This window comes from Vombatus ursinus, unplaced genomic scaffold (assembly GCF_900497805.2).
Source record: "Vombatus ursinus unplaced genomic scaffold, bare-nosed wombat genome assembly UNPS02014807.1, whole genome shotgun sequence".
Classification (NCBI taxonomy): Eukaryota; Metazoa; Chordata; class Mammalia; order Diprotodontia; family Vombatidae; genus Vombatus; species Vombatus ursinus.
In genome coordinates this window covers 13705616-13717637 of record NW_020954585.1, presented here as the reverse complement: position 1 = coordinate 13717637, position 12022 = coordinate 13705616, and the positions used below count along the sequence as shown (strand labels likewise).

Sequence of the window (12022 nt, the reverse complement as noted above, 5' to 3'; positions counted from 1 at the left end):
CTTGGATCTACCCCATCCAGTGTGTGTTGTTAAACTTGAATTTACTTTCTGTATGTGTATGTTTATATGCATAAACATGCTCTTATATGTGGGTATTTTACACATAAGTAAACAAATAATATATATGATATAATGTATAAATATGTAGACACATATATATGAACATGTTCATGTATGCATACAAAATATACATGTATCAGTTGATTAAATATGAATATGTATGTAAGAATACCCATATGTGTTTCTTATAAATGAACATTTATTTTCCCAAAAGAATGTAACTCCTTTGTAGACAGAAATTATTTCATTTTTATATTTCATTCTCAACATCTAGCCAAGTATCTACCATGTAGTAGATATTTCATAAATCTTTGTTGAAAGATTGATAAGATACAATTCATTTATCTCATTTTTTGTTCCTTTATTGTTTATAGAAATTAATTCTGATAATTCTGACTATGCCCAGGTTTGTCTACGAATGAGAAATATTGAATGACTTAGTATAAAGTAAAAAATGCCCCTCAGTATGTATGTAGTTCCTGTATGCTTCAAATCACTTTTATTGCAAGAGACTTGCATTCAAGATATGATTTTCTGTATATTGAGAGAAAATTGTCAGCTTCCTCATTAATCACAGATTAATCATAGAATAGATGCCAAGGCTTCTTGTCAGAGCTCTCTAAGAATTATTTCATTGTTATGTCTTTCCTTTTCTTATTTCAAAAGAAAAAAAAGAAAGTTAGAAACATGCATGATAACTCTAGATTACATGAAACCCTTATTTCAGAATTTTTTTTTTTACAATCAGAATGGAGAAATTTCTCCTTTACTTTATCAAACTTACTTCAACTTTCTTTCTTACATCAGGTAGAATTTTCTCTAACAAACCTATGTATTTTATAGCTTGTCTTCTGGAACCTTCCTTTTAAAACAGCATTACCATTTTCCCTCAGAAAATGGCATTTTAATGACAGAATCAATCAATCTATCTATCTATCTATCTATCTATCTATCTATCTATCTATCTATCTACCTATCTATCATTATCATATATGTGTGTCTACAGAAGTCTGGTATTCTTTCCATAGAATGCTTCAATATTGGTATACTTCATTATTTGTCATACATAGTTTCACCTTCTTATGCAATATGGTGTAAATAATTTTGTTGCAATTATTCAACAAGTATGACAACTGTAGAAGTGTAAAAACTGTTGGTGACATTTTATTTATGATCTCAAAGAATCTCAGGAGAATTTCTTCTGAATTTCTAAACAAGGCCTATTTTTGTTTTTGTTTTAAAAATTAAAGGGTAGAAATAAAGACTGTTAACTCTCATTTGGCAGTACCTACATCACTATACATATCACCCACAAACAGATTTTTTGTTTATATTAATTTAGAATGTTCAGTGTATTTCATAAATATTAGATAAGATCAAGGGAAATAAAAGTAAAGCATTCATTTTACTAATGTAACATAATGCAGAGATAATCCTAAGCCTGGGTTTCTTAAACTTTTTCCACTTGTGATCCCTTTGAACCTGAGAAACTTTTATGTGACCCTGGGTATATAGGTATATAAAATAGTATACAAATCAAACATTTAGTGATAATAAATCATAAAGAAATTTATTTTAAAACAATTCTTTGGTGTACATATAATTTTATAATTTATTAAAGATGAAAGCAAATTTGCATGCTAATGAGATCAATGTGCTTATTTAATTTTACATAAAGAATTAAATCTTGATGGAATATTTGATAGTGCAAGATGTAGAACATCTTCAACATTTGTCAGAGTTGATGGATATTTTTATTTTTTAATCGTCAATGCTGAGTTCAGAAACAAGGCTGCAGTAAAGTAGCGTGGTGCAACATGGTCAAGCACTGCCAGAAATAATTTAGATTCATTGCATGTTTGATTTTGAATTAACTTTTGGTTGTTGTGTATTCAGAAATTTTTTACTGTTGCCAAATTTTTCATGACCCCCACATTCAGTTATGGGACCCCATGTGGGGTAGCGACCCACAGTCTAAAAAGAATTGTCTAAGCTACCATTTTATTGAACAAAATATAAATTTCACATGATCTTTTTTTCTTCCTCAGATTTCAATGTTATTTAATGGAATAATAAATTGTATATTTCCCCCCTCAATTGTATCAGAATATAAAATTATATTTTACCTTTAGTTATTCAATAAATAATACAAGTATAATGCATTTGAAAATCTAGAATCTATCTTACTTTCAATTGGAAACCATTTTTATAGTAATTCTGAAAATTGCATTGCTTTACTTGATATGTATATATAGTAACTTGGCAGCAATATGAAACAATTGTTAGAATTTGTATTCAGAGCAATTTAGTTTTTATTATTATAAAAACATACCCAGATGCTTTCTTCTTGACGATATTGCTTCCAATTCCTTCCACTGTCACTAAACATCAGGAGGTAGCTTGTTACCCAATCAGAACTCCCATATCCACCTTGGGTAGCAATAGCAGTGATTTCCATTCTCTCACCAAGATCAATCTGTAGCCATTGGTATTTATTTGACACAAGTGGAGACCAGCCACCAGCTCCTTTTGTGGGGAGAAATATGAGAAAAGTGGTGAAGAAGATTACATAAAGTAGTAAAGACAATGTACCGGTGAGATTAGTTTCATAACTGTGCATAGGCGTGAAACTTAAAGAATTTCTAGTTCTCAAAAATCAAGATGATATATTTATTAGTGTCTTAGGATGCACTAAAAAGACCTGAAAATTTGTTACAAATATCTAGACTTTAATCCAATAACTTAAAAAGAATCAAAAGTATAATCATCTTAAACTTTTATTTTTCAGGCTACACAACATCTTGATGAACTAACTCACCAAGTTGTTGGTGAAACTGTGAATTGGTACAACAATTTTGAAAAGCAATTTAGAATTAAGTAAAGTGAATAAAATATTCATGCCCTTTGCCTTCAGAGATTCTACTACTAGGTTTGTGTACACTAAAGAAGTCATTGATAAAAAGCAAGTCTACAGATGTATCAACATAATCATGAAAGCATTTTTTTGTGATATCAAAGAATTGGAAACAAAATTATTACACACTTTCTGGGGAGTAGCCAAGCAGTTTATAATATGTGAAGATAATGTAATATTACTAAGCCAAAAAAAATGATGAATATAGAAAAGCATGTGAAGATCTACATGTACTGATGCAGAGTGAAGTAAGTAGAGCTAGGAAAACAACATGCATAATGACTAGAACAATATAAATTTAAAGAACAACTACCTCCCCCAAAAAATCAAAGTGAATATTGCAATATTACAAAGAACAAACATAGCACCAAATAAGAAAGAAGATGCTTAATAATGCAATTCCAAGGTGATAAGGGCCTGAACAATGTGGGTGCTTTTGTGAGTGAAGAGAAGGGGATGTATGCAAAATATGTGGAAATAGAAATCATATGCTACAGCAATTTAATGGATATGTGGGATCAGTGAGAGAAGATCACAGATGACATTGAAGTTGTAAACTTAAACTTAGATAACTGGAAGGATGATGATGCCTTCAACAGTAATAGGGAAGTTTTGGAATATTACTGTGCTGTAATACTTGAAGAATGTGACAATTACCAAGACACATGGAAAGATGTGTGTGTATGTGCACATACATATATACACAACACACATATATATGTATATATGTGTATATGTATATGTGTATGTATGAACAACAATGTAAATTAAAAAAACTCAAGTGAATATTTTGAATTATAAAGAATAAGCATGATTCAAAAAAAGAGACATGAGAAGATACTGCCACTGCACCCATTTACAGAAGTATGAGGTTCAAAAGTATACTTTACACATATTTTTGGACTTTTTCAACAAATTAATCAATTTTGCTGATTTTTTTTCTTCTTTCTTCTTTCAAAACACAATTTGTTATATGTGATAGCTTCCTGGTAGGAGAGGAAGTGGTATAATGGGAAATACTATGGTGATATAAAAAAATTCAAAATATATCAATAAAAACATTTTAAAAAAGAGTAATAGGGAAGTTTATGAGAGGAAGATTAAAAAGGAATGATTTTCATATGAGTTCAATGAGTTTGGAGGCATCCATTAGTGTGCCTGTGGGTTTCATATAACTATTGCAGATAATAACCATATTTCCATGATGATTCTAGGATCCTGGGTATGTAGTGAATTTTACTATTATTCAAACTATGCTTTCATGTCATATTATGATTCTCCATGTCTTTCTTTAACCGATTCCACAACAACCACTAAGATTCATCTGTTAGATCTTCTTGATGAACCCCTTCTTTATCTACTTCATTGAAAAAAAGAATTTATTTGAAATTTAATTTTATCAGTTTTACTATCTAAGAAACTATGGAATAAAACAAAACTTAAAAGATATTAAACATCCTAAGAAACTGAGCTCTCAGCAAAGTCTCAAAGAAGGTCTATTTGATTTCATATTTACTTGGACAATACTGTTAGGTCAAAATAAGAATTTTAATCATAAGAAAAATCATCATGAATTTCAGCCTTAAAAAAAAACAACTCCCCTTAATTGCTGTTTAGTTATTCTTATAAATATATTGATGGTACAGAACAGAATACATATGTTTATGTAATATATATATACATATATATATATATAAAAATTATTTTTTCATTTGCATTTTGATTCTTTCCAAACGACACACTATAATTAACACACAAATACATGTAGAGAAACAAGCCATGGGGGAAAAAAAAGATTCAGCATGCTTCTAGTGTGCTAACCTTGGGTCATCAGTTCTCATCAGGAGAAAAATGAACCACTGAATACTAGCTTTTCCCAGTATCTCTCATAGTTACAACTACAGCACTTTGAGCTAACTTTAAGCATTTGCAGTTAATTGACCTTGAACATTTCTCATTTCTTACCTGTGGTGCAGAGGTTCTACTAGTGTGCAAACTGTGCTGTCTTATTAAGTAGGTACAGTGATAAAGTAATGGAACTCTTCAGAATCTCCTTAGGCATGCCAATTAATTTTTATAGGATGATACAGCCACAGGGAAAAATAAAATTCCTGTAGGGCTTTAGGCCTATGTGCATGAACTCATAGTGTGTGTGTGTGTGTGTGTGTGTGTGTGTGTGTGTGTGTGTGTGTGTGTGTGTTTGCTGTTCTGGATACTTGTTCTTGATGTGAAGGAATGGGAACTGTCAAATAACAATCTCCTTTCCACAGTTATCAAAGTTTGATTTTTCAGGGATTTTTATTTATCTTTTTTTTTTAACCAATATTCTGTCTCCTGAAGCAGCTCTTATCTGTACAGAGTCTACACTACAAGTGCACCAATACCTCTGAGAGCAGCTGGGAATGTTTTGCAATCACTCCTCTCCTCCACTCATCAGTCACAGTTGTTTAATCCAGAAAACAAAGGCACGATGAGGAATTTCTATGCTTAAAGGTTCTTCCTCCCTTTCTCTCCCCCACTCATTTCCACCTCCACACCCTGCATCTTATTTTAACAAACCAACCTCCTATAAAATTTATAGAACTAAACTGTGGTGAAAACATTTTTCTTCCTCTACTCCATTCTGCTTTGGCCCTGGCAAGGCTAATTAATTAAAAAAAATCATCCTTTCAATTCATTCAAAATATTGTTTGTGTTACTATCTCTAATGAGAAACTGTATGCAAAGTGTTTCATGAATTTTGGCTTAAAATGTTTTATTGTTATCAGCTATTTTGGTCACAGAAAAGTTGTGGTGGTTGTTCAGTCATTTCAGTAGCATCCGACTCCATGTGACTCAGTTTGGGCTTTTCTTGGCAAAGATACTGGAGTGGTTTGCCATTTCCTTGTGCAGCTCTTTTTACAGATGAGGAACTGAGGCAAATAGGATTAAGTGACTTGCCCAGGGTCATACAGCTTATAAGTGTTCAAAGCCAGGTTTGAACTCAAAAAGATAACTCTTTCTGACTCCTGGCCCAGCACTTTATGCATTATCCACCTAGCTGCCCCCACAGAAAAGAAGTACTAGATGTTAATAATGTAAGAAAGCAAGAAAGAAAGGAAGGAAGGGAGGGAAGGATGAAGGGAGGAAGGGAAAGAAGGAGGAAGTAAGGAATTATATATGTTTTCTGTCCTCGAAATTTTTTTAAAAGGTTATGATTACAATGGCACAAGCCAGGGTATGTGAATTTTCTCACTTAGAAGGTGGAATACAATAGGTATTGCTTAATTTAAACAGCCTTGAACCACCTACAACATCACTATACAATTGTGACCCATGTATCCTTTTAGTTGTTGTTTAGTCATGTCTAACGCTTCGTGATGCTATTTGGGGAGTGGTTTTCCATTTTCTTCTCCATTTCATAGATGAGGAAAAGAAGGCAAACAGGATTAAGTGACTTGCCCAGGGTTACATTGCTAGTAAGTATCTTAGGTCAGATATGAAGTCAGGAAAATGTCTTACTTGACTTTAGGCCCAGCACTGTATCCTCTATGCCACCTAGCTTTCCAAGCCCTTTTGTTACTTCACTTCTACTACTAGAGTCATTACTAGTGCTTTTTGTGTGGCCTAGCATAAGACCTATGTACTGGCTTGGAAGTGAAGATGAAGAGCAGTAACATTATAATCATTATGAATTTGTTAGAGATCTTTATTAGAATAAAGCTTGGAATACAGATGGCTAGAAGAATAACCCTCTTTTAGAATTTATTATAAATAAGGGTAGCTAGGTGGTGCAGTGGATAGAGCACCGGCCCTGAAGTCAGGAGGACCTGAGTTCAAATCCAGCCTCAGACCAACCATTTGACACATACTAGCTGTGTGACCTTGGGCAAGTCACTTAACTCCAATTGCCTTACAAAAATAAAAAGAACCATGGAGTTTGAATGCAGATCGAAGAATTTATTATAGATAATAATTTGTCATAATTATCATCATGGCAAGATGAATAAAAAGATAATTTTGAAGTTAGGGAAACCTGATTTCAAGTCCTGTCCCTGATACAGACTGGCAGTGTGAGTCTACAGACAAATTAATTTCTCAATGCCCCAGAAAATTTTCTGAAACAATAAATCACAGAAAAGGAGTCAATTTATGTTGATATTGGGAGTTTCCTCTCTAGAAATTTCATACACAAGTGATATCACAGGTCTGGTCAAATTAATAATACTAAATCATATCCAAATAGCACATTTATTCTTGTAAAGTATTTTACATCCATTATCTCATTTTGTCTTTGTGACTCTGAAAATAGTTGCTATGATTATATTCAGATGATATTCATTTTGGAGATTTGAAAATGATGGCTTAAAGAGAAAGAAGAGAGAGTAATGATTAATGGGTTGAAGCAATGAGATCAAGTGGGAAATGAATCATTAAGGGGAAGATGTGTTTAGTACTAGGAGGTAGGAAAGGAATTGATGAATACTTCTCTTCCTTCGAAGCTCACATTATATGTCAGTTCTTATGGATACACTTCCCTGACATTCCTTGTTATTCTTCAAGCTATCTTGTATTTATGTGTTTGTGTAAATGTCAATCTACCCATTCCCTCCAACAGAATATTCATTTTTTGAGGATAGACATTGTTTCTTTCCCTTTTGTCTTTGAATCTCTAGGACCTAGAATAGTTCTTGGAGTAGTATATATGTAATAAAAATGCTTGGTGATTTTCAAAGAGAAAAATGTATTAAGTGTTACATCACTATGATATGAGCGTCTCAGATTATTTGGGCTACCTTACTCCAAATTGTCAAAATGGATGGTGACTACTCTATTTATGGCTTTGACTAAAGAAGGTTTTGTGGAAGAAGGAGCAAAAGGACATGATCTGAGTGAGAAAGAGAAGGAGGAGTAGAAAGAGAAGAAGGAGAGAAGGTGAAAAAGAGAAGAGAGAAAGAGAGGAGAGGAGTGGTGTGGTGGGAGGGGAAAGGGAAGGAGAGAGGAAAGGGAAAAGGAAAGAAGGAAACTGGGAAGGGGACAGAAAAAGGAAAGGGAAAAGGGAAAGGGGGAGGAGATAGGGAAGGAAAAAGAGAAGGGGGAAAGGAAGGGGAAAAGAAATGAGAAAGAAGAGAAGGGAGGAGGAGAAAAAGGAAGAGACAGAAGTGATTTGAGGGATTTTGGAACTGGGAAGAGGGCAAGAAATGGATTTGGGGAGGAGATTTTGGGAGGACTAGAGAATATGAAAAAGAATGAAGTAGACAAGGTGAAAGAAAAGGAATGAAACTGAAGGATGGCAGTGAAATGAAGTGAGAACGAGGAAGGAATAAGGGGAAAAGCTGGATTTGAAAAAGAACTGAGAATAAAGAAAAGAAGAAGCAGAAGACAAGATTTGAGTTGAAGAGGAAGGAGGATGAGGATGATTCAAGGAAAAGGTGAAAATAGGTGATAACCAACCTACCAACCAAAAAACATTTTTAAGCACCTACTATGTTCCAAAAATTGCTGTAGGTATTGGGGATACAAACACAATAAAAACGGAGAGATAGTCCTTGCCTTCAAGAAATTTACATTCCATTTGACAGTAATACATATTATTACGTTAAGGTAAGAGGTTAGTAACAAGAAGGAAAGGAAAGTGGACATGGCAGTCATAGTGTTAATGAAATGATAAGATTTGTGAGCCTCCCACAAGAAGTTTGCCATAGTGGTTTTCTGAAGGTCGTAGTAACAAGAGGAATAAAATACTGAGGTTTTCACAGCAAGTAAGAACAAAGATAGTTTTGTGTGACCTGAATAGAGTGTGAGTAGTATTTCTGTCATAGTAAGTTAATGCTACAGATGTTCAAAAAACTCAAGCAGGTCTTCTTCCTAGAAGAATGGGTAACAGAGTTAGCTCTTTTAGAAGAATAGGTAACAGAGTTAGCGCCTTTATCTCTCCATTTTGAATATTATGGAGAATGAGTAAGTATAGAGTGGACAGAGCACAATTTTGGGAGACAAAACCTGGGTTCAAATCCTTTCTCTATCTCTTGCTACTGTTTGATCTTGGACAAGTTATTTGACCTCTCTGGACCTCAGTTTTCTCATAAGTAAAACTGAAAGATTGGACTCTAAAATCCACTCCATTGATGTTCTGCTTTATTTGCACACACACACACACACACACACACACACAAACACACACACACACTTTATTCAATCAAAAAGAAAGAGAAGTGAAGAAGCAGAAAGGAATCCTGATCTGCATTGTGTTAGAAGAATGTTATATAGTGTCGATAGTGATGAAGGACTTCTGACCCCTGGCAGTAAATAAAGATATAAAGCTTTTCCTGAAAGGAGGGGTTTGAAATCTGATGAGGAAGCAGCTCATTGTTCTTCAAGGAAAGGAGATGTGGATCCATAGAGGAGAAATCAGTCTGTAAGTACCCGGGGAAGGAGAGAGGACTGGTGACTAGATGTTAACTAGATGACAAGAATAAAGAGATCGGCTGCCTATCTGGGATATGACAGAGAACCTCTCAAGACTTTTGAAAATTAAGATGGAGAAAAGTTATGATTTATCCATGGGCAGGCAGAAAATGTGTCAGAGGCAGAATCCGAACCCAGGTCTACCTACCAACAAGTGGAACAAGCAGATTCTCTCTTCCACATGACAACCTTTTAAATAAAGACAGTTATCATACCTCCACAAGGTTATATAACCACAGTTCCTTAAACACTTCTATGTATGGGTTGATCATTTGGTCATCATAGCTACCTCTACAGAGAAGCACCCCTTGGAGAGAAAGGACCCAGAAACTTCCTCTACAGGAGCTGGGCCTAGCCTCCTCAAAAGTCACAGATGCTGAGGACCTTGAAAAGAAATTTCTCACCAACAAAGCAATTGGCATGGTCAAGAATTTGAACATCAGAAACTAATATGATTTTATCAATAGTAATGACATTAAGTAAATTAATTAAAGGACATAGATTTACATCTGCTTTGCTATTATAACTTACAACCAGAGCCTTTTATATCAAATTTGTAGCTGCACGGCACAGTGGATAGAGAGCTAAGCCTGGAGTCAGAAAGACCTGAATTCATATCCAGTCTGAGATACTTATAATCTCTATCACTCCAAGCAAGTCACTTAACCTCTATATGCCTCAGTTTCTTCAACTATAAAATGGGACTAATAATAGCACCTATCTACCAGGGTTATTGAGAGGATCAAATAATACAATTTTTCTTAATTGCTTAGCACAGCGCCTGGCACATGTTGAGCACTTAATAAATGGCTTGTTTCCTTCCTTACAGCTGAACCTTCCTATTAGAATATAGTTTCCCTAAAGGAGGGACTACTTAGCTTTTCAATTTCAGCGGCACTTATAGCACAATCTTCTGTACATATAATAAGTACTTAGTAAATGCTTTTCATTCATTCATGATCTGGAGGCCAGTTATCACTCTATTTGCCCTCCTGTGGATGCTCCCCAACTTATCAATATATTTCCTACAATTTGGCACTCACCATTAAACATGATACAACATATGTAAACTTGCCAGTGTCTAATACAAGGAAATTAACTTCTCTCTAGTCATAGGATCCTAAGATTTATAGCTAGAAACAGAAATGTGCTGGTAAAAGTTTAATAATCCACTCACTGAAAACTCAGTATACACTTTAAGTATAATATTCATTGTAAACATTTTCTCCATCACTTTCTTAAGTCTAGGTAATCAATAAAACATTAAGTCAAGCCCTAATCTGTAACATTTTCTGATTTCTGAAGCATAAATGATCACATTGAAAATTTAATAGTTGACTCTTGTGTGAGTCTTTTTTGAACTGGTTCCATTATACCATGACTAGAAGGGAGTTTAGAAACCATGGAATCCAACTCATCTTACATCTGAGGCACAGAAAGTTTAATGACTTTCCTATGTGTGAGGAAGAATGTGAACTGAGGTCTTCCTAAGAATGAGCTCTGTATTCCATCCACTATGTCACCTAAGGAACTTAGCAGGTTAAGATTCCATTAGCTTAATGTAGCCTAATACTCCATTAGCTTTCTTGGCTGCCATATCACTATGGAGTCATATTGCAGGTCCTTAAAAACATTGTTATTTTCAAATGCACCTGCTCTATTCATCTGGTACATGTGAAGTTAACACTAAAAAAAAAAGGAAAAAAAAACCCTTAACATTTAACTTTACCTTTATCTCTATCAAATTGTATCTTATTAAATTTGGCACAATGTTTTAGACTATAAATATTTTTCTGAATCCCGACTCTGTCATCCATTGTCTTAGCTATTCCTCCTAGATTTGAATCATCTGCAAATTTAATAAGATACCATTTATGCTTATAGCCAAGTAACTTATAAACGTGTTAAATAGCACAGAGCCAAGCAATGCTCCCAAGGAAACTTTATTGGAGTCTTTCCAAATTGACATCAAACCATTCCTAATGAATAATGATCAAGAAATCCAAAGAGAATCATCTGTAATCACTTTCATCCAGCCTAGAGCTGTACAAAACCATAGCCAGAAACTGCAAGTGCTAGAATAGGTGTCCTGCCAGTAAAACCAAAATGAGCTCAGGCATTAAAAGAAGTTAGAAACCTAAGGTGGGGGCAGGAAGGGGACAGTCCAGAGAGGTTCTGGAAGGACAGAAGGTATCAGCAGTGCCCTGAGCAGGGACAGACAGTCACAGACCTCTGATTGGAATCAGACTAAAACTTGCCAATGCTCTGAGTGCTGAAACATTAAGTGTGGTAGAATATGTGAGAAAGAGGCCAGGAAATTGAGTTTGGGGGCCTAACAAGGCTTAGTTACTCCATTCAAGAGTATGGGAGAGGATGCAGTTTGACCCAGACATAAAAACTCAAATAAGCAACTAATGCTAGAAATATGAATAAATAGAAGGCAATACCAAACATTAAAAAGAATTATTATGAGTTAAGAGATGCCTGAAAGAAAAGCACAGATTGAAGGTAACTCCACATAAACTACAATTAAAACCTCAAAGAAGAAAAAAAGCTTGTGCTAACAACTACAAGAGTTCCTGGAAGAAATGAAGAAAAGAT

At 34.4% G+C, this 12022-nt stretch overlaps 1 protein-coding gene across 6 annotated transcripts in view; it reads right to left on the bottom strand.

Moving 5' to 3' along the window:
- The window catches only part of LOC114052343 (contactin-associated protein-like 4), a 587798-nt gene that overhangs the window by 366400 nt on the left and 209376 nt on the right, over nt 1-12022 (bottom strand). For 5 of the 6 annotated variants that reach the window (XM_027874897.1, XM_027874896.1, XM_027874899.1 and 2 more), the window contains one exon: nt 2393-2586. In XM_027874897.1, the coding sequence (XP_027730698.1) occupies nt 2393-2586 (194 nt within the window). The remainder of the gene's footprint in view (nt 1-2392; nt 2587-12022) is intronic. The other variant, XM_027874898.1, reaches the window with a different exon arrangement.